Source organism: Podarcis vaucheri, assembly GCF_965113315.1.
Source record: "Podarcis vaucheri genome assembly, chromosome: 12".
Classification (NCBI taxonomy): domain Eukaryota; kingdom Metazoa; phylum Chordata; class Lepidosauria; order Squamata; family Lacertidae; genus Podarcis; species Podarcis vaucheri.
In genome coordinates this window covers 54460057-54483815 of record NC_138750.1, presented here as the reverse complement: position 1 = coordinate 54483815, position 23759 = coordinate 54460057, and the positions used below count along the sequence as shown (strand labels likewise).

The following is a 23759-nucleotide window of genomic DNA, read 5'->3' as shown; positions in this document are numbered from 1 at the left end:
TGCCCAGCCTCTTCCTGAGAAGAAAACAAAATCTAACTCTGCTGAGAATTGTGTTTCTCAAGGAATAAACTGCAGGTTCAGGGAGATCCCAGGAAAGGCACACATGAGAACTTGTGAGCCGAATGGTGCAAAACCCTATGCTTCTCTGAGTCTATTCGGAAAGAAGTCCCAGTGAATTCAATGGGACTTAGTGACAGGTGAGAGTATGTACAGGATTGCAGTCTGAGATTCCCTCCCTCTCACACTAAATTCATGGCACCTGCCCAGATTCACTGCCTGAACTTCCCACTTATTATTAGTGTATATATTAAGCTCATTCACAAACTCTCTGGCCTAAATGGATCAGGATTTCAACCGCTGCAAGCCTTTAACTCTTGTTACAAGAGCAATTATTATATAGGATTACGGTTTACAACAAATCTGGATGTTATTACCGTATTCACCGCTCTAGCATTTGCAAAGCAGGAACACACCACATGTGTTTCCAATCTTTCCTCCTCTTCCTGCCATTTGTCACCAGAGAAGAGAGTCAATATCACACACACACACACACACACACACACACACACAAAGGTGGAATTTGTACAAATGGTAATAGGGAGTATCTTAACATAACCTTGCTATCTGCACATGATCATATGCTACTGTTATTTGAGGTGGCATAATAAACTATTCCGGCAAAGCTCAAAAGGACACAGGGGCTTAATCCCATCATAGAACATTCCAAAAATATGGAGGAGTCACAAATTTAGCAAGGAAAATGCCCCATTAAAAACTCCAGACAACAGAAAAGTACCAGGCTGAGTTAACAGTACGCATGTCCTGAAAACAATTGCACATTCAGGACTTAGTTCCAGTTAAGTAGCAGGGCTGATTTTTGCAAGAAACTGTGCGCAACTGGTCTATTCCATTTGAGCTGTGTAAAATCAGAGCAACTTCGAACCAGATCTTTTATTGGGGGCGAGGGGAGATCAACTTACGTTTTTGCAATTCATGGAAGAGAGGCAGAGAGCTCACATTTATGCAAGTAGACCATTTGGATTAGCAGGAGGTTTGGCAAAACTTGAGAACAAAGGTGTGGTGCAGTTGTTATATAGTGTGTTGGACTAGGACTGGGGAGACCCAGGTTCAAATTCAGGCATGGACCACACTGAGTAATGTTGGTCCAGCCACTATCTGCCTGCCTAATCAAACTAACAGGGTTGTAGTGAAGATAAAACTGTATGTGTGCATGGATGAGAGAGGTGGTGGTAGAATGAATCATGGACACTATCTTGAGCTCTTTGAAAGAAGAAAGCATATAAATTTTAATAAATAAATTCAACCAGCTCTTACTGAGCTGAAACAGCTCTTAATGACTGCTGCATATCATATATCAACTAAACCTTGAAAGCATATTCAAATGTCATTTTTACCCCCTCAATGAATTCTGGGCATTGCTTACCCCTTGTGATTCCCAGCAACCCTTAAAAAACTACAGGGCCCAGAATTCTTTGAGGAGCAAAATGTGCTTCAAATGATGCTCACACTGTTCTGTGCAGCTGACCAAGGACTCAGAACACCAACTCGTTCAGCTAAATGAGCAAACAAAGGCAAGAACAGACTCTCCCAAACAAAATCCACTTCACAATGAGGATTTTGAAAACACACATACACACCAGCCAACAGCTGCCTCTTTGCCAATGTGTGAATTGTTGCACAATTCTTAAAGAGGCGGTTTCTGAAGTTAAACAAACTGAAAGATCAATGGATTTGTTTAAATAAATATCATTAAAACCCGAAGGTCCAGCAAGAGTTTTGCCTGTTAAGATATTGTGGGTTGTCCAAGGCCTGTACATGCATAGACCCTACAAAAATAATATCCCTGAACACTAGACAATGAAGCAAAGCGCTCACTTCCCAAGCCAACACCTTGCCATAGAGCATATATCCATAAGTCTTTAATGTGTCCCGGGACCCTTTTGTTGTTGATACTGTGACACACTTGAGTAGAACTTATTATCCGCTCTTGGCAAGTTGTGCTGATCAAACTTATAGGGCTCTTGGACTACAATTCTCCACCAGCCAATCCTGTGAGCACGTCCCATTGAGCTCAATGGGAATCACATCTCAGTAAACAGGTATCTGTTTGTACCCCTTGCTACTGCACTCCCCCCCCCATTTGTGTGTGGGGTCTGATTCACACATAACGGGATTTATAGCCAAAGCATGATTTGCTGAACATCTGAACCCTGCCCAGTAGACTGTGGTTTGTTTTCACCATGATGTGAAGCCATGGTTTGTTGGCTTACGAAACGTGGCTTGCTTTAACTATGGCCTGGTGTTCTGCCCAAACCCAAAAGCCTTGCTTAACCATGGTTTACTTGGCCAACCCACCTCAGATACTCTCCTAAGGCAGAGGCACAAGGCAAGAACAGCTTTGTGGGCTGTGGGGCAGAAATCAAGCATTGGAGAAACAAGCCACGGCTTGCTTGATCATCTGCAATACTGTTCGCTGAAGAAACCATGGCTCAGTTTTATGTGCAAATGCAGCCAGTGTGTTACAATGTACAGTATATGCTTCTAGCCCTGACCTTTTTAGGATGGAGCAAGATAAGAGTTCTAAATATAACACAGCAATAGAGGAAATTTCCATTAAATGTTTATCTGGAGAGAGTGAGAGGGCATGGAGCTTGCGCGTTGTGGTGCTACACACCTAACAATGTAAAACCGGCAAGAGGGTTTTCCTTTTCACTATCGAAAGGAGAAAGCGATAGGGAGAGAAAGGGAGGTAAACTTGTCAAAACGCATGAGAGCAGTAGAAGTAAACAGATTTTCATTTTTAAAAGTGTGGGAGAGAGAGCTTCTCATCACTGAATGAAAGCACTATGCCAGGCATAGGCAAACTCAGCCCTCCAGATGTTTTTCGGACTACAACTCCCATCATCCCTGACCACTGGTCCTGTTAGCTAGGTATGATGGGACTTGTAGTCCCAAAACATCTGGAGGGCCGAGTTTGCCTATGCCGGCACTGTGCCTTGGCGATAAATCGCTCAGGACCAGTATGTGGGGGCAGACTGCGATGACAGCTTCACTCAGCGGTGCATCACTGGTGAAACCGCCATTGCACTCTGCCCTGGCAAGCTGAATCGGTAAGCTCGTTCCTTCCTCTGCTTCTTTAAACTGCTTGGCTGAGGAGCGTGCTGCTGCCCTCACCTCAGCCAAGCAGTTTTACGGAGCCCCCAACCTGCCCCCGCCTGGCAGCCTCCGCCTTTTCTCCCTCCTGGTGTAAGGCAGCCAGGTGGTGTAGGGGCTCCTTCATGCTGCTGGCGGGCCCAGTGATCGCTAGCAGCCCCCCTCCGCAAGGCGCAGGTAGGGTGGTTTTGCACCCCGCGCTTTGCGGACTTTGCCCAGGAGGGTGGGCTGCGCCATTCCTCCTAGGGTGACTCCCCACCGGAGAAAAGAGACAGCGCACCCGCACGGGCGAAGGCAGCCTAGCAGGCTCCGTGCGCTTGGCTACTGCCGCTTGGTCCGTCTTCAGGGAGTGGGGGGCAACTGGGCAAGGTAGCTCACCTGCCCCCCACACCAGCGAAGACAGAGGGAGCTTGGCCAAGGACCACCAAGGTCCTTGCTGCTCCAGCCAAGTAGCAGGGGACTTAGGGCTCACTCAGCTGGGGGACGGAGCCTTTCTGCCCCCCGCCCCCGGCTGAGCAGCAGGCTGGGGCCAGCTGTATTGGCCACAGCTCACGAGGCGCTGGGGTGATACACCACGATGCTGAAAACACAACATCGCCCAGCCCTGGAAACCACAAGCATGTACTCAGCAGTAGCCCCATGCAGGGCTTAAGATATTCATTAAAAACCCTGCACAGTTTAGGACCCAGATATTTTATGAACCACCTTCTTCCATAACAATTCACCAGGTCCTTCTCTGGATGATTACACCATTTGAGGTGCATCAGGTGCATTGGAGAAGAGCAGGGGTAGGCAACCTAAGACCCAGGGGCCGGATCCGGCCCAATCGCCTTCTCAATCCGGCCCCGAACGGTCCAGGAATCAGCGTGTTTTTACATGAGTAGAATGTGTCCTTTTATTTAAAATGCATCTCTGGGTTATTTGTGGGGCATAGGAATTTGTTCATTCCCCCCCAAAAAATATATATATAGTCCAGCCCACTACATGGTCTGAGGGACGGAGGACCGGCCCACGGCTGAAAAGGGTTGCTGACCCCTGGACAAGAGCATATCCGCAGGCCTATGGAAGTCCTACTGGGAGACGTCATTGCTATCATTTAGGTACCAGGCGAAAACATTTCTGTTTTCCCAGGTTTTGAAGAACTAATGCAAGCATTTTTTAAGCTTAGGACATTTTGCTTTCACTGAGCATTGGAATGTTGTTGGTGCTTCTGTCTGCGTGTCACTTTACTATATTCATCTAGGTGTTTTGCATTATTATTAATTTATTATTGTTATTATTATTATTAATTTAATTTAATTTTTTTATTATTAATCTCCAACCATATTTATGGTCTGCACTTAGGCTAATTTCAGTTCTACCTCGCCGCCCTAGTTTCATTTTCCCCCTAGCTACAGATTTCGACTTTTATATATATATTTTTTAAAAGTGCAGATGAATTAAACACAGCAACGCTGACATATGAGCTCTGTAGCAAGATCAAAACAGAAGCATTCTGTTTCCAGAAGTGGTCAGGTATACACACACACACACCCTCTGGAAGCTCACTTGCAGGGCATATAGATGGTGCCCCCCAACATGGTGTTTGTCCCCAGCATCTGAAAGTCAGGGGTACAGTGGTACCTTGGGTTAGACACTTCAGGTTACAGACGCTTCAAGTTACAGACTCTGCTAACCCAGAAATAGTACCTCGGGTTAAGAACTTTGCTTCAGGATGAGAACAGAAATCGTGTAGTGGCAGCGGGAGGCCCCATTAGCTAAAGTGGTACCTTAAGGTAAGAGGTTTCAGGGTAAGAATGGACCTCCAGAACGAATTAAGCTCTTAACCCGAGGTACCACTGTATTCTGTTTTTGCACATGGAGGTTTCATTTAGATGGAAGTTCAGGTTGGGTTGGCTTTTCCCTCCCCCCCCCCCAACAGGTATCATAGAGCTACTCAGAAATCATCTTGCCCTGAGGGTTGGAGAAAGATAGACAGGTCAGAACAGCCCAGGGAGCTGCCCACCATCTACCTCCACCATCTTGTCTCCAGCTCAGGTGGCCTTTTCCTGCCACAATCCCCACAGGGCTATCAGAGGACAATCTTGTCATGATGGGTAGAGAAGGAGAGAGCCAGACTGGGAGGGCCTTAGCTCAATGGCAGAGCATCTGCTTTGCACGCAGACGGTCCCAGGTTCAGTCCCCAGCATTTCCAGGTAGGGCTTGGGAGCGTTATCTTCTGAAAAGCTGGAGAGCTGGCGACAGTCAGTCTAGAGAATTGAGCTAGATGGACCAATGGTCTGATTCAGTACAGGTAGCCCCCCACTTCATGCGCGTTCAATATACATATGTGTATTGTATACATACGTAGTATACGTGCTTCGAGCTGAATCTGCAAGTGATTTTTAAAATCTCCAGAACAGCTCCAGAAGAGCACAGAAAGGTTAGAAAAGGTGCAAAATCAGCGCCTAGCAATCCCATGAGCCTTTGCAATTGAAATCCCAAGAGCACTTGCACAGAGTTTGAGCAAGGAGGTTGTGAGAGAGCAAACGTCTTCGAATTTGGAAAAGCTTCGAGGTGGTTTTGGAGCAGGAGAATCCAGGAAAGACATACACAAGTTTTCTAGAGGTGGTTTCTTTTGCAGGATAATGGATAGTTTTTAAAATATTTTAATGGGGTTTTTGGAGGGGTTGGGTTTTTTTGGGTCATAATTTTTATGAGCTTTTTTGAGGTTTTTCTGGGGGGAGGCTTATTAGAGTTAGGATTTTTTTAAAAGAGGTAGCACCTAAATGCAAAGCGTCGTCATCTTCCTCAGGTGCTAACCAACCGACAAAGCAGGGGTTTCCTGGGGTTTCCATAGATTTTGAGGGTTTTTCCAACGGTTGCTTCAATGATACGCAATTTCACCAATGCGCAAGGTGCCTCGGAACATAACCCCCGCGTAAATGGGGGGGTTCCTGTACACGACAGCTACAGCATGAGACTCTTAATCCCAGGGTCGTGGGTTTGAGCCCCACATTGGGCAAAATATTCCTGCACTGCAGGGGGTTGGACTAGATGACCCTCGTGTTCCCTTCCAACTCTACAATCAATTCTGTTATTCTTCTTTCAAAAAAAGCTTTTTTTCATCGTAGCTAGTCATTGCTGTTCCATTTCTAGTTTTAATCAATGCTTATTGCGTTAACTTTTTTTTTAACAAGATGCTTTGTGAGGTTCACCTGAAAAGTGGTGTGTAAGTATCTTAAATATATGATTAGTATAAATATGATGCTTAACTTTCATTGATAGACATCCCTTCCATTAATGCTTCATCTTTCCTAAATCCATCTCATTTACATGAGGTGTATAGAACATGCTCTAAGAGTAAGTTACACCATGACCATAAGCATGTTCACTCGCTTAGCAAATGTGCTCAGGATTGCAGCCTTAATGTTATGTGTGCATAAAACATCCTTCGGCTGTAAACATTGTGACCGGTCAAGAGTCCTGATATTTAGAGTGGCATAATCTATATCTAACAATAGATTTTTGTTAATAGGATCCTGGACACTAGTTCAGGAGTGTTGTGTTTTTAAAGACCAGCACCATTAACCTTGGTACCACACTTCATTGTGTTTAATTAGCAAGCTAATGAAGAACGTCTCCTTCCTTCCTTCAACCACAAGAGGATAAATGCAGAGCTCTGGGAAAAAGAGTAGACTTACCTGTTTGGAATTCAATTCATTGCTGTGTAATGAAATATTTATCAAATATATACCCTAAGTTTTGCAACACTTCAGCAATATGTGCTCTGTACGACATAACTCCTATTTATACAAACTGTATTATATCATGGGGCTTTATTGGGGGGGAGGTGGAGATGAACACAATGTCTGAACATTTGGGCTTCAGGGAAATTTGCAAACAAAACACGAGGCATGAACATAATGTTTTCATCAACATATCTTCAGATACTAAAAAAAAAACACAACAGTGTTTTTGCTGCTGCTGCTGCTTTTTAAAAAGTGACAGACTGTCATGTTTCACTATTTGTAGCAAGTTATTACTAGAAACCATCCCCACACATGCAGCTGAGGTCAAGCTGCTTTTAAATAACCCACTCTTTTCTCACAGTGCAAAAAATACCCCATTCACCTAATCTTCCGACAAACTACAGTAGAATCTTGGTACTGAGTTTTCATCAGTACCAACAGCTTCTGCTTAGTTTTATTAACTGCTTCTTCTGGAGGGCTAGAAGGCAGGCCTGTTCCAAATCAAAAACACATATACCATATTTTTTAATTAAAAAAGAGACAGCTGAGGCCATTCATAAAAACAGATGTTCACCCACTCGCCGATTCAACTGACCACCCTGGAAAGATTCTCACAATACATACGAAGCCCATGTTTCCCTTTTTTTCCTTTTAAATTACACTTCCTAAAAGTCAATAAAAGCATTTCCCTCTAAGCAAACCGCCAAGTGGTTTTGGAGCGCCGAGGTCAACGGGACTCACTCCCAGGTAAGTAAGTACGTACAGGATTGCAGGCTAAAAGGCAACTTTCAATTTGATCCTACTACGAGTGCAAGTGTGATGTACTGTACTGTTCCTGGTTATGTTTTAAACAACAAAGCAGTAGAGCCGCAAGCCTCTTATCTGCAAATAAGCACACAGGACTACAGCTAAGAAGGAAATAAAATAAATACGCACGCAGAGAGAAACAAATCGTCTAAAGATTGCCCCTGTATACAAAGCCCTGCTTCCAACCAGCAGAGCGGTGTATGGTTACAAGCAGGCTGAATTTCGTGAGTAGAAACACAAGCACACATCCCTAGCATTGTTGTCCAAAGCTACCCTGCTCCTTCCAGAAATATCTGACTGCACAGAGAGCTCCCATGGAAAAAGGACCACTTACAACCCCTTCACACAAGGAGACAAAGATCTATGCAAATGCACAACCCTGTTAGACAAATGCATTGCTGCTTTGATCACTACCACATATCAGGGGTTGTTGTTGTTTTATTTATTTATATATATATATATATATAGGCACCCTCCCTCTCCCCTTTCAGTTTGATTGAAGGAGTGGGCCAGGCAGGGGGGAGGGGGGAGGAAATAAGAGCTATCACTGTTTACAATACAGCACACAAAAACGGGGAGAAAGAGAGAAGCCTGTGACAGTGAATATATAATAGGTACCCTGAACAAAGGAACACCATCCAAGGAACAGCCGCCGCTGCCGCCACTTTGCTGGTTTTAACCCCTCCCCAGGATTTCAGAGCACATTCCAAAACAAACCCACAAAGGCAGAGGGAATCATTGTCTTTGGGAAAACAAGAGGGAGAAAATGGTTAAATGCAAAATTGGGGGGGGTTGAGGGGGAGGGAGACGGTTCTGTTCCAATGCCGGGCTTCTTCGCTCCTCTCTCTCTTTCTCACTTTGCATAGATATGATTTAAACACAACCCCAAAAGAGGTTAAGAAAGGCGGTCCCCTTCATCTTTCAGGCTGCACGCGGTGTGTAAAAAAAAACCAGAGAGAGATGGGGAACAACAGCTGCAGCAATTGCAGCACACCCGGGTTAAAACCAGGAGCCTTTGCTGCTGCTGCTGCTGCTATGATCTTTATTATACAATACACCCAAAGCAAGCCAAAAAAATAATAATATGCCTGCTCTTCTCCATGCCTGGTGTAGAGCGTGACAAGTTACTACACAGGAGGAACCTTAAAAAGAGAGAACCGCGGGGGGGGGGAGGGAAGCTAGCAAGGGAGGGTGCTGCAGGCAAACAAGTTGGGGGGCAAAAGCTACGTGTCCCTCCCCACCCCACACACGCGTGATGTGCGAATTAGCCCCCTTTTCCTGGCGCTGGCAAGAATGGGGCGGGCGGAGGAAGCTTGCTAGTGTGGGAAAGCAGGGCTGGAGAGGGGGACGCGAGCTGCTGCCGCTGCTGCTGCTACTGCTGCTTTAAAAGATACAAATCCATCCCTCCACGCCACGCTGCTTGCTATGGGGCCGGGCAGTTACGTCAGCGCCTGTTATTATTCCGTGGCCACGAGATTGGTGCGGGTTCTTGTGCGCGCGCGCGCTGCGTTTTCGTCGGTGGGGACGGCGATCGCCCGTCCACGTTTCTTCACAGAGCCAGGCCCCCACCCCCCCCCCACGAAAAAATAAAAATCAGGGGCGAGATTTTCTCTCTCTCTCTCTCTCTCTCTCCAGACCCCTCCCCCCACCTCCTAAAAGCCATCAAAACAAGGAGGAACAACAAAAGCAAGGCGAGGAGCCAGCCATGGCTCCGGCAAGCAGATCGCGAGGAAGGAGAGAAAGGGAAGAAAGGGCGCAACCCCCTCCTCCCTCCCTCGCCACCTCGAAACCCACCACCATCTCCTCCTCCTCCTCCCTCGTCCAGGAGAGGAAAGGCTGAGGATGGGAGGCGGGAAGAGAAAAGCAGATTTACTGCGGATCAATGTGGTGGCAACAATAAGGTTGCATTTCCATAACAAGAGAGAGGGTCTGGCACAAAAGTTGCAGCCCTGGGCTGCGAAACATCCATTGCTCCGGACTACAATACACATTCCCGTCCCCTTATTTAAACCGAGCTCTCGCCACCTCACCTCCCCCCCCACCACCACCACGGTGGGGGGAGTGTAAAAAAGTAATTAAGAAGCCAGACAACGCTCAGGCTGGCACGAATGTAAATGAAGTTGCGCGCACACACATGCACCCAACAAAAGCAAGAGAATTTAAGAAAAGAAAAAGCCCGGAGCCAAGCTCAAAGCAATATAAATAAATTCCTTTGGGACGGTCACTTTGAGTTAGGGGGGGAGGCCTGGCCAAGCCTCTCCTCGCTTCCCCTCCGATTGTTTACATTTGTAACTTTCATCGTGGCATGCTAGTAGTAGGCAGGGTTTAAATAATAATAAAAAGCGGCTACCACGCTAAAGCGAAAGTTTAAAGTATCACAAAGGGGGCAAGCACGAGAGGGGCGGGACAATATGTTCCCTCGTCCCCACCCTCTCCAAAATTCAATTAACTTACCTCCTGGTGTTTTACAATTAGTTTAAAAAGGAGGATCACCCCTTTTTGCAATAAACTAACACAATCACAGCAAGAATAATGTGAACCATCTTTGCAAAAAGGCAACCCCCGAAACCTTGAGGAATCACAACATTTCACGAAGAGCCAGGTGAGAAAGGGGTTTGGATTTAAACGTGGGCAGCCTTTAAAACCTGTTAAAGCACACTATTCAAAGGCGCCTTTTAAAAAGCAAAGTTGCACAGTATGTGTAAAATCTACCCCAAGGGAACTTCCGAAACAAGAGGAGTGGGAAACAGGCTTTCAAGGGATCAAGTTTAAAATCAAAAAAGGGGGAAAGACCACAAGACTATAGAGAAATAGTAAAAATCCAAGGCCTGGAGTGTCGTGTGTGTTTTCACCCCGCAGAAAGATATTTCCCCGGGGTGAAAACACACACATGGCACCCGAGGCGAAGGGAAAACTCGGCACGTTTTATTCTCCGCCCCAAATGCCTCCTTTTCCAACTGATGTCAACTATTATCTTTGTTTCCAAATGCACGCCTCCAGACACCGAGCATTTCGGCAAGCACCCTTTTAAAAAATGATAATAATAATTATCCACCTTTCTGATCAATATCAAGCTGAGCAAAAGCCCCCTCCTTCGCGACTTGCAATTAAAACACGCGGCGAGAGAAAGGAAGGAGACTAGAAAGCAAGGGGGGGGACCACCAAAACACCACACGATTGCCACCAAATGCAAAGTTTTGTCGTTCTTTCCCCTTTAAAAAAACCAAAACTAACACGATTAACTCTTATGTTTCCCCCACTTCATGTGTTTTTAAAAAATAAACGCCTCCTGTGTAATTGTTCTTTTTAACGCCATTAATGTTTGCAAGCCTTTTAATTTTTTTAAAGGGGGGCTAGGGACAAAATCGAAATGCCCACCCCAAACTTTTTCGTTACTTACGTGTGCAGAAAGTCCCCCACAGGAAGGCGAAAGTTAACCACGAAACCATCATATTCCTTTTTCTCCTCGTGGCTATTGTTTACTCCTCCTCAGCAAGGAGGAGGGAGCGCGTAAAACGAGGGGCGAGGAGAAGAAACCAACGGGATACCGGGAGGAGGGAGAGAAAGACGGGATCTTTTCTTTAAAAATAGATAGATATAAGATATAGGCTTTTTTAAAAAAAAATAAAAATAGAAAAGGCTCCTTCTTAAGAACGACAATAATTTAAAAAAAACAACAACACAACGACACCGGAGATTAAATCCTTCACAGTTTCCAACAACGTATCCAAAGTCCGGGAGAGAGAGAGATGATTCAAAACGAGAGAAAATCCTCCAGACAGGTGGCTTCTGCTCCTGTCCGGTTGGGGGGCGCAGGGCTACAGGCGACCCCCACCAGGGCCAACCCCGAAATCAAGCTGGCCAAGAGTTTCTTCGGTGGGGTGGCGGTTGTGGCGCTGCTCGGAGAGCCAGGCAGGCGCGCAAAGCTTCCCTCGGCGACCTCTCCCCAAGAAGCCCTGGCCGGCCTTTTTTTCAGCAGTACCAGCAGGGGGGCCGAGAAGACATCCAAGGCGGGGGAGGGGGCACGACATGAACAGGAGAGAGAGACCGAGAGAGACCCCCCCTCTCCTCCGCGGAATTGCCCTCCTCTCTTTTTGTTTTCGAAAGAAGGCAATTCAAAGGAATCTCCCCTCGCCCAGGCGCAAGAGCGCGCGAGAGAGACGAGAGCGCACAGCCCAAGTCCGGCCGCCGCTCTCCGAGGGAAAGAGCGAGGAGGCGGCAGAAGAAGAGGCGACGCCGGAGCAAACTTTGCAATGGGGAGCCGCCGAGCGAAAGAGAGACTCCGCTGCCGCGCGGGGAGACGGAGGGAGAGCGCAGGAGCCGGCTGTGGCGGGGCTGGGGTTGTCGGTGGTGCCGAGAGAGCGAGGAGGAGGAGGAGAGCCGCCGCCGCTTCTGCTGGCACCGCCGCTTCTGCTAGGGGCGCTGAGGACTGGCGGGTAGCGAGGTCCGCTCTGAGGCATCGCTCGTTGGCTTTGGCGCTCGGGGAAGGGGGCTGGCAGCGCGCGCGCCACAGCCGGAGCAGCAGGAGGAGGAGGAGGTGGGGGGAGAGAGGAGGCTGGCGCTGCAGTTGCCATGTACAGAGGCGCGCTCCCGCCCGCCGGTGCGCGCGCGCGCACTCACACACTCGCGCGCGCGCAGCATATATACATTACCCCTTCCCTCCCTCCCTGCGCGCAGAAAACAAAACAAAACCCTGAGTCGATTCCAAAATGGCTTCTGCAATGGGGGGGGGATCTGAATTGGAGAGGAGATGGTGGGCGGGGGAGTGTTTGTGTGCACATATATATATATTAATATATATATGATGAGAATTTTGAGAGATGGATCTAGGTATACAGTATGCATATGTACACAGACACGCGCGCACACGCACACACACAAGGAGCCAGTTAGGGGAAACCCGGATGTTTGATACAAAGAGAGAGAAGGGGAGGGAATCGTGGGGGGGGGAGAGAGAGGCGGGACCAAGGAAGGGTCTTGGAGGATGCTTAGCCGATGACTGGGGGAGGGCGCCTGTTTGTCAAGGCGCACCGAGGGGGCAGGGCTCGGGAGGGGAGGCAAGGGAGGAGACCGGCTGTCAGGCAGCGCGCGAAGCTCGAGCAAGCGTGTTTCCCCCCTCTCCTGCGCGCGACTCGGTCTTCAGGTAACCGATTCCCACGTTACGAAGACAAGCAAGTGCGGGATTTGCCCCTGCGAGGCCAGAACGACCCTCGGAAGCGAAGGCCGGCGAGGAGCACCTGACTCGAGTGTCGGTCACACGAGTGCTGGCACGCGTTTGTTGTTGCGCGCACGCTTGGACGTTTGGAATCATGGTGCGCTTTGTAAGAATTGCTTGGAGTTGACCTCATGAGAGGCCACCCTGGTCTCAAAATGTCATGTGCGAACCCAAATCCTGAATATTCCCTGGCACGCTCCTGGTGGAGGCCCCTGTACTGGCCCCTGACAGAATGCTAAATTGAGCGTAAATTGGGTGCAGGCCGGATGATTTAATCTGCAGGAGCTTTGGCATTGATAAGGCAGGGTGTGGACTGTATTAATGAACGCAGGGAGCTGAGGGAGAGATATGCCCCGGAGGCTTTTGATAATGCATTCTGGGAAACCTAGAAACGACCATCCTTTCCAATCGTGTATGTTCAAGCATGCAACCCAAGGGCATCTATTTCCTCATCGTTAGCCTTCGCAGGGTATGTGCGAAAAAAAATCATCTATTTTTTTGTTCAGAAACCAGGTGATTTTTCTTTTGGTAAGCTCTCCTCTTTATCAGAAAGCTCATTTCCACTACTGCCCTTAAGCTGAAGTTCTGTGCCATTTAGTAACAGGCAAATTACATTTGACCTGGCGAACATATATAATGAAGCTCCGGCTTCAAAAATAAAATAAAACGTTGCCCTGGAAGGAGGGAGTTTCTAGCGGATGGTACTTCACCCTTCCCTGCCAGACCGTTTTTCCAGCTCCAGACTGTTTATTCCAGCTCCATTTCATCCGAGATGCATGCCTATCCTTAGAAACAGGCATCTGGTGCCCCATAGAAAGAAAATGCAGCTGGATCGATAGGGAAGGAGCAACTTTGCTTAGAAAAACAAAAAAATGATAAGAGGTGTATAAAAATTATGCATGGTGTGAGGAAATTAGACAGAGATATGTTTTCGGCCCTCTCCAATACAGTGGTACCTCAGGTTACATACGCTTCAGGTTACAGACTCCACTAACCCAGAAATAGTGCTTCAGGTTAAGAACTTTGCTTCAGGATGAGAACAGAAATCGTGCAGCGGTGGAGCAGCAGCTGAAGGCCCCATTAGCTAAAGTGGTGCTTCAGGTTAAGAACAGTTTCAGGTTAAGAACGGACCTCCGGAATGAATTAAGTACTTAACCTGAGGTACCACTGTACTACTACAACACGGGGGCAATCCAATGAAGCTTGAATGTCTGCAAGATTTGAGATGGGCAAAAGAAAGGACAGCAAATAGTTAAACTTTGGAATTCTTTCCAGCAAGAGCCAGTGGCGACCACCAAGTCTGATGGCTTTGAAAGAGGATTAGGCAAATGCACGGAAGATAAGGCTATCCATCAGTGGCCACCAGTTATGATAGCTATGCTGTGTCCCCACAGTCTGAGGAAGCCTGCCTCTTAATACCAGTAACTGCAAATGGGAGGAGAGAATAGTTCTGCTAGCTTGCTGGTTTCCCACAGCCATCCGGTTGGCCACTGTGGGAACAGGGTGCTGGAGTAGATGGTCCACTGGTCCGCAGGAACCTTCCTACCTTCTTATCTTCCTGAGGCTGTTTTCTTGTTTTAAAAAGTCGTGCCTCCTTTAACACAAGCATCTGTGTACAACATGCAGCTTGCCCCTCTGTAGCTCCACTCTTCTCAAGGGCACGAAGTCAGTAGCAGCAATTAAATAAAACGAAGCATGGAACAGAAACAAAACGTCCAGTTGAATTTAGAACGATTCCGTGTTTGCCTGCTTCACCCTGGCTCTTGAAGGATGCCCAGCTCAAATTCAAAGTCTGAAGGCTCTTCCAGAAAGCATCTAGGTCAGGGTGGTCCAATGCACGGCCTGAGGGCAACATGTGGCCCTCAAGCCCTTTTTTGTGGACCTAAGCAACATTTGACACACACACACACCCTGCAGCCCTCGCTCTGCCTTCCTGAAGCCAAGTAAGCAAGGTGCTGGACTTGGGGAAGGAGGTGTGAGGGCTCTGAAAAGGTCCTAGAGCAGTCTGGGTCAGCAAGGTTTATCTTGACCGGGCCTGATCGGTCCCACAGAGATCCCACTGTGGCCCAGATCTTGTGAGCATGTGTGCCCGCAATTTCCGGTGTCTGTGCATGTGCAGACACAATTTCTGGCGCTGCGGAAGCAAGTCCCCATGCCGTGCAGCGCCGGTTTAGCGCAGCACACGAGTGGGCAGGCTTGTGGGCCAGGCAAACGACCTCCATGGGTCGCTTCCGGCCCATGGGCCTTAGGTTGTTGACCCCTGTCCTAGAGTCCTCCCTCCTCAAAGCCTAGTTAGCACTTTCCCAGTCCCAGTTCCCATGAGGTGAGAGAGCTCCAGGACCCTCTCTTAGCTGGCTTTGGGAAGGCAGTGGTGGGGGACCATCAGATTTTGGCCTTCCTCCCTCCCCCTCACGACAAGACAGTGGGTTCTGTGTTGAAGGACTCTTGCAGCTCACTTGGCACAAGAGGTTAGGCTGTCCTGGTCTAGGTTCGGGGTATGGTGCCTGTTGGGGAAGAAAAGAGGTCCACAGTTGTGGAACAGCCATTGAAGGGGTCTTTCTGCAAGCAGAGAGCACTTGGCTGATTTTAATGCAGTGGTGCTGATGTAAAGAGAAGGGGTGTGGGATGGCTGAGTGAGGCAAACACCTCTAGCACTTGATGCTGAATGTCAGAAAAGGGCAGCAAATTGTTTAATTTATCATGGTTGTATATTTCTTGCCTCAGAGAGGGAGAGGTGTTTGTGAGATTCTCACATGTTTGGACTTGGGTATTATATACCTTGAACATAGGCTGCTGCCTGCGTCAAGGCACACCCATGTGACCTTTTCTTGAGCGTTCATCCTTGAGCATTCATTCCTGATGAAAAGCTTACGTGGAGGTTAGATTATATCTGGTCTTCTTGAAGCATTTGTTCCGATTTGTTTGTGCAGAATCCCGGTCCTGCGTTCTTCCAGGTGTGCTTGTAGGTCGTTTACACCTCTTATAATTAATCATTTATCCATCCCAAACCTTTTGGCACATTTGCCTATCACTTTCCTAGCTACAAAAAGTATCATTATTGCCATATTTGCGTGAATCTAATGTGCCATTGAATCTAATGCACACCTTAGCTTTCAAAACCTTGAAACCAAAAGGGTATTTACTGGTGCAATCAAGTCTAAAGCACAGCCTAATTTTCACGATGTAATTTGGCAAAAAAAAAAAAAGGTGTGTACATTACATTCAAGTGAATACGGTAAGTCTGATTATTATTTTTTACATAGTCAAAATAAAAAAAATTCCTTCCTGTAGCACCTTAAAGACCAACTAAGTTAGTTAAGAACTAACTTAGTTGGTCTTTAAGGTGCTACAGGAAGGAATTTTTTAATTTTTTTTTAAACGGCTATGCTCACAGTGTTTCTCAAGCTTGGGTCTCCAGCTGTCATTGGACTAAAACTCCCATCGTGCCACAAGTGAGAGCTGGGTGCAAGGTGGAGACCAAAAGTAGACAAACTACCCTAGAAGGAGCATGACTTTACCCCCACCAGAGGTACTCCTCAGCATCCGAAACTCCCAGTGTTCTAGGCTCATTTTGCGACAGGGAATTTCATTAATGCGAGCTCTGGGCACAATACTGCGCCTAAGATTTCAGATTAAAACTGCCACTGCTGGAAGGAAAAGAGGACCTTTTTCTGTCTCTGCGCTTCCAGCCACTCTCTGAAGACCAGTGAAAGGACCCTTGTAAGAATATTAGGGGGGCAGGCAGGGGCAGTACAGCTTTGTTTTTATGCAGTCTTAAGATGAGGACTAGACCATGTGAAAAATCAACATAAGACTTTAGCTGCAGTTCATTCATTTTCAGCTTTGTGCTCGTGTTATAAAGAAAGCACGCCTAGACACTCCATTGCAGCGCCCTTAACCTAGGTATAAGGTGCCATTTAGCTCCTCACTTTCGTATCTCAGTTTCTAACCCTGGGACTACCTCTCTCCTAACACCCTATAAAAATAAGCAGCAATCATGTTTCAGTTAGTACAAAGCATTTGTTTTTAAAGCATGTCCACTAAGAAGACATCAATTAAAAACCACAGATACTTTTTTTACACCTTTTTTTTTTAAACCAACACATTATACCTTTATTTCTTCCCCTCTGTGGCTAAAACAGCTTGGGAAACAGAAGGAAAATCTATCAGGGAAATGGCAGGAAGGGAAGGGGTTAAAAAGCCTCCCCCAGACCATCTCCCCAGCGAAGACCCCCTGCCCAAATCTGCTTTTAATCAAAGGAAATGTTGTCAAGAGCCCCAGTCAAGGGTCTCTGCCACATTTCTCTTGGCCTCAAAGCCAGTGATCAACAGGAACCAAAGTTGCTCTTGTTGCTTGTTCTGTATCTGTAGATTCCCATCCAGTTTCATCACCAAGGCAGGAAAAATAAACACATCCCTGCTTTGAAACACTACGAGATCCAATCACTTTGCCTGGTAATATTGAATTTGGGTGTTGTTTTTTTAAGAGGGCAGAAGCTTTTATTTATATGACGGAAATGTTATACTCATTTATTTAAGAAAAACTATACCTTGCTTTTCCCTTTGGCAGAGAAGTTGCTCAAAGCCGATTACAAATATAAAAGTAGCAACATTTCAACCCTTAAAATGCAAATCATCAGACTAAAAATGGCAGAAAGACGTCCACCACCCTGGAAACAGACCATATGTCAAATACTCTAGATGGGACTAACTCTGACCTTACATAAGGCAGGCATCCTGTGTGGCTTTAATTGGCCCGAAAAAGTCAGCCCACAGCAAATATGTACAATTCATATTAAAATCACAGATCACCAGTTAACTGTGACAAAAATTATTTTACTTAATTGTCAGTGGGAGAAACAAAGTCTTACTCGGTGGAGCATGCGAAAAGGTCCCCATCACTTTGAGAAGGATCTGAAAAATTTCACACTTGGGGGGGCAGATAAAGAGCAAATATAAACTGCAAAAGCCCAGACAAATCTCCTTTGATACTTGAGTCTCCCCCAGTGTTTAATCAGTGTCGCAAGTCACAAGGAACGGCTTCCTCTGTCTCACACCTATCTCAGGATTACTTCTTTCCACAACAGGATGGAGAGGTAGGGTTGTGTACACAAAAACACACACACACACACACACACACAGTTGTAGCCAGGTTGATGAAAGGAAAACTGGTGAGATTGTATCTTGGGCTGGACACTTTGAGCTCCCCAAAGAGCAAATGCTTTGAGAGGTCTGCAAATAAAAGGTGGATCAGGGCAGTGGCGTAGCATGGGTTGTCAGCACCCGGGGCAAGGCAAGTAATTTGCGCCCCCTAACCCATGGAATTGTGCCCCCTAACCCCCAGATGTTGCGCCCGGTGCGGCCGCCCCCCCTGCACCCCCCACGCTACGCCACTGGATCAGGGAACCGACAACACATGTGTTCCTACCTGTGACATTTGTGTAAGCAGTTCAGGACAGCCACCAAAGGAAGCACTAAAACTCTGTGCCATTGTTCAGCAGAATCCAGATTGGTTTATTTCTTTTTTAGTTTGCATCTGATTAGGGGGGCGGAGAAAGGAGGAAAGGAAGAGAGAGAAAATGGCTCATTAATGTATATTTAAAAGATTTTTAATAATGAGATGTGGCAGTTGGAGCCTGCATTCCCCGAAGAGCGAATGTTTGCTTAGGGAGGGAGAGGAAACCGTCATTAAGGCTTGTAAAAAGGACTCTTGAATGGTGCTTCTCTTCTATGGGGGAGGAATTCTCTGAGTGGGGCAAAGAGGATTCTCTCTGCACAGGTAACCAGCAGCCCTCCGACCTGAGATAAGATAAAGGTGCAAGGTGGAGAAGGAGGAAAAAATGGAGCTGTGTAAAATGTAAGGAGAAATGCGGAAGTAGCCAGTGTGTTTGGATGGATGAAACGGGGCAGATGGACCTGAGAGCTAGGTGGAAAGTTCTTCTCAGCAATTGACTAGCATAGAGAGAGGTGAATTGCAAGGGCTGCATGTCTACTTTAAGGATAAAGTCTACTGCCAAGTCTACTTTAAAGATAAAAAACCACAAGGAAGCCTTTTAAGTGGAGATCCCAGTCTATATCTATACTGGATTTGAAATTGTTTGTATACATGGAATTGCAGAGGGCCTTCTTGGTAGTGGCGCCTGCCCTGTGCAACGCCCTCCCATCAGATGTCAAGGAAATAAACAAATACCTGACTTTTAGAAAACATCTGAAGGCAGCCCTGTTTAGGGAAGTTTTTAGTGTTTGATGTTTTAGCGTGTTTTTAATATTTTGTTGGAAGCCGCCCAGAGTGGCTGGGGAAACCCAGCCAAATGGGCAGGGTATAAATAAATTATTATTAATTATTATTATTATTATTATTATTATTATTATTATTATTATTGTTTTCCTGCGGAATTGCTTCAAGATATTTTGTGGGATGCATAAATGGAATCAAGGGAATAAGAAAGGAGAGCCGGGGTCTTAGATGTTCATCAACAGTTAGCAGCTGGGCAGGAGACCTGAGCATGCAAACAGGCCACCAGTTCATTGCGTTCTTTGGGGAGGTGTCTCTTAGTTCTATTTAAACATTAGTAATTATTTCTAAATGTGCACCTATACATATGAATTAGCGCATGCAAATCTGTGCCCTCTCTTTGTGTTCTTGGTGGCTGCTCTTGTGTCAAAATCAGACAAAGTCCACTCGCACAATCTCACACCAAGGTGAAGGCACCTGAAGAGCCAAACATGGCTGGCCCAGTTGCAGCTATACCTCAGTGCTGGCTTTATTTGGGTTTGACGTGAATAATGTTTAAGTGTGGCTATTTAGATGTAGTAAAAACACAGTTATTAAACTTATCTACTAGACACGCAGGTGGCGCTATGGGCATTACATTTTATACCTGTGGTCCACAACTGTTCCCAGTCAGCAAACATAATGTTATGTCCAACATCTTGTGCCCATTTAATCATAGCAGATTTAACCGTCTCATCCTGAGTGTTCCATTTTAACAGCAAGTTATACATTCTTGAAAGTATCTTTGTTTTAGGATCTAACAGTTCTGTTTCCAACTTTGATTTTTCCACCTGGAAGCCAATTTTTTTATCTAGATTAAAGGTCTCTCTTATTTGGTAAGAGTGAAGCCAGTCTCGCACTTTATCTTTTAGTTTCTCAAAACTCTGCAATTTCAGATTATCTCCTTCCTGCTCCAAAATTTCCCAATATTTCGGCCACTTGGCCTCCATATTGAGCTTTTTCTGAGCCTTCGCCTCCATCGGTGACAACCACCTTGGGGTTTTGTTTTCAAGTAAGCCTTTATATTTTTTCCAGACATTAAACAATGCTTTCCTGACAATATGGTTTTTAAATGCTTTATGTGCTTTAACCTTGTCGTACCACAAGTATGCATGCCACCCAAAAACATTGTTAAAACCTTCTAAGTCCAAAATGTCTGTGTTCTCAAGAAGCAGCCAGTCTTTCAACCAGCAGAAAGCTGCTGATTCATAATAGAGTTTAAGGTCTGGCAGGGCAAATCCCCCTCTTTCTTTTGCATCAGTTAGTATTTTAAATTTTATTCTGGGCTTCTTGCCCTGCCAGACGAATCTAGAAATGTCTCTCTGCCACTTCTTGAAACAGTCCATCTTGTCTAAAGTTTGTGATGATTGGAACAAAAACAACATTCTTGACAATACATTCATCTTTATAACAGCAATTCGACCCAACAAGGAAAGCTTCAGATTTGACCATATTTCTAGATCCTTTTTAACCTCCGCCCAACATTTTTCATAATTGTCTTTAAATAGGTTCCCATTTTTAGCTGTCATATTAATCCCCAAGTATTTCACCTTCTTAACCACTGTTAAACCTGTCTCATTCTGAAATCTCTCTTTCTCAGTCGTTGTTAAATTTTTCTCAAGGACTTTAGTTTTTAACTTATTCAACTTAAATCCTGCCACATGACCAAACTCTTGAATCAGTTCTAATACTCTTTTAGTACTAGATTCTGGCTCCTGTAATGTCCAGTATTGTGAATATCACCGAACTTACCTTTTGTTGGTATCTTCATGAATTTATCTAATAGACTGAGTTAAGCATTTGAAAAAATCTCTTGAAACCAGACATTCTAAGTTCATTTTAGGCTGGGTAGTTCGCAAGTCTTTGTGGCTTTGTTTAATGTTTTGTATTTTTCTCAGAAGGTTGATAAAGTATGTATAATTATTGTTCTGTGTCTATTAATCACCAACGTGTTGCATGAGTCGCACTACTACACTATGAGTTGCATTTTCCTAGCTGACTCACAATAAGGCAACTATGTTCCTAGATCTCACATCTGAGAGGCTGCAATGTGTTTCGTTTTCGCATCAGCTTCTGAGATGTGGCCCTTCCTGGTCTCTCTCTGTTTTCTCTATGCATCCTTGCCTAGCTAGACATGTGTGTACAAAAGCTGCATGGAAATACCTGTGGTTGTCCGAATAGCTTGTCAAAGACTCCAGTGGGCTGGATGTGAGCTGAGCTTCCTGGCAAGGTTTGGGAAGTGTGGTCCTGAGGACTCAATAAGAGGTCCCAGGGAAGAGAGCTGAGATTCCTGGAAGGATGTGATTGGCCGGGTGTTGGGATGAAAGGGAAGGAGTCATTTGGGGGAATTGAAAACAGCCTCAGCAAGAATTGGGCGGCCCCCCGGACTTGGGTACCAGTCCCCGGCAGTCTGCCAGAGTTTCCAAGCGCCCAACTTATTTAAAGGACTATGTTGTTGGACATGTAGCACTGTTGGTCTAATGGAAGTATGTGAAATGTAACCGATATGCTTTTGTGCCTAACTGAACCATTACGTGTAGTGCTGTATATAAGGAAACCATTACGATTGTAACTAACACCTTACCTTGGTGGGGAGGGGTGTTATGTACTGAAGTTCTCACCCTGGGCCAGCAGGGGATACTGTAGATAGTTATGCAAATAAGGGGTCGAAAGTGACGTTCAGTGATTGGATAGTTTTAGGAAATTGTTACAGTTACGTTGTACTGGAGCTCTATATAAGCTGGCTGACTGAACCCTTCAGTTCAGTTCTGTCCTGGCCTGTGAATAAACAAGAGCTGTTTGAAGAATTGCTGTGTCGTCTGATATGTTCACCCACAACTTAACATGCAGAGCCTGGGAAAATTGGGGTGAAGAGAGGGCCCACTTATCTGGCATGCAGGGGGTGTGATGGGTCGCCGTTTTAGTGTCTCCCCTGGGTACTTGTGGCTTGCCCATCTCTGAGCCCGCAACATCCTTCAAGTCTAGAAGCTATTCAAAGTCCTACATTTTTTATGGCACCATCTACTTCTCCCTGTTTTTAATTTTTCCCTTCTTAATTAGATTCTTTGTACCGGGGGGTGGGGTTTGAGGAGAAAGATCTCCCATAGTAATTAATGCATTTTTCCTCAGCTCTGTAGACCATTACAGCAGTTAAAATATTAAACCGTGTTCATTGCCAAATTGAATGGCAGGCAAGCAGGAGGCGTCGTTTATCCATCCGTCTCCCTCCCTCCCCCACCTCCCTCACACACACTTTATCTCCATCTCTCAAATTATTCCTTTGCAGTCGCCGCCTTTGCATTTCTGGGGTAACTAACAAGATTTGCTCGTTTGTATGAAGAATATGCGAAACGAACATTATGGTGTTTTATAATCCAATATTTTGAATTTTCCCACGGGCGCTGGTAGTTCTCGTGCAGTTATGTTTATTATTCTGCGTGCTTTAATGCGTTGTTGTTTTTTAATATGAGCTGCTGGAAATGAATTTGCGGGGAAGGGGAAGGGTTGCTGTATTCAGGCCCACATTCACTGGCAAGAGAAACAGAGCTTTGCAAGAAGAGAATCATAGGTCTGCGAAGGAACTCAAAGGCTGTATACCGTAACTAGGGTTGCCAACCAGACAGGGGAAAACCTGTCTGACTGGTTCCTTGTTTTTGAGCCATTTGCCGGAAAGGCAAAAAGCAAAGCTGGTTTTTCTGTCTTTCGACTTCACCCCCCATTTTTTTAAGCTGTATACCTTAATACAGCAGTAAGTGGCCTTTCTGCCCTTGAGGGGGCCACACATGGCAGGGCAGTGAGTGAGCAAGGGCCACATGCCAGTGGGCAGGGTAGACCCACACATTTTTACCTCCCCATCACTCCTGATGCAGCCAGGTTCATTGTCTCCATACTCAGTTCTCTGCATTAATAGCTGGAGTGGGGAAGCAGGAAGAAGAGCGTGGAGGCAAAGTTCAATATCCAATGCATTTCTGACCTCTCAGGCCTTTTATCAGGGAGTTTCAGAAGATGCAGAAGTTCAGTCTTTCATTAAATGGTTGCCGTTTCCCTACTAACTGTAGGTGGAGACCGCATAGCAGGAGACTGAACTCTACTTGAAACTCCAGGATGAAGGACCTGATAGGCCCGAATCACGTCAAGTACCGTATTTTTCGCTCTATAGGACGCACTTTTTCCCCTCCAAAAATGAAGGGGAAATGTGTGTGCGTCCTATGGAGCGAATGCAGGCTTCAGGAAGCTATCTGCAAGCCTTGGAATCCCGGCTTTGGAAAGGTAGAGAGTAAACACATATATTGTAGTGGGATATTCTTATGCTTAGCACCAAAAGGGTCTGTTGTTTGGCTGGGGAGGTAAGAGGTGATCTAGTTTCATTTCAGTTAGTTTATTTGTTATCATGGTTCTGTATATGTTTATTTGCAGACTGAGGGAAGTCTAATAGTGCGACGCCATTGCATCAGCATACAGTGGTACCTTGGTACTCAAACGGCTCAGCTCCCAAACAAATCAGCTCCCGAATGCCGTGAACCCAGAAGTAAGTGTTCCGGTTTGCGGACGTTTTTTG

At 46.0% G+C, this 23759-nt stretch overlaps 1 protein-coding gene across 1 annotated transcript in view; it reads right to left on the bottom strand.

The window, feature by feature from the left end:
* ACVR2B (activin A receptor type 2B) overlaps nt 1-12237 on the bottom strand; it is a 137637-nt gene extending 125400 nt beyond the window's left edge. Inside the window, exon 1 of the mRNA XM_082192479.1 lies at nt 11113-12237. Coding sequence (XP_082048605.1) covers nt 11113-11164 — 52 coding nt within the window. The 5' untranslated portion in view covers nt 11165-12237. The remainder of the gene's footprint in view (nt 1-11112) is intronic.
* Nucleotides 12238-23759: the final 11522 nt, after the last annotated feature.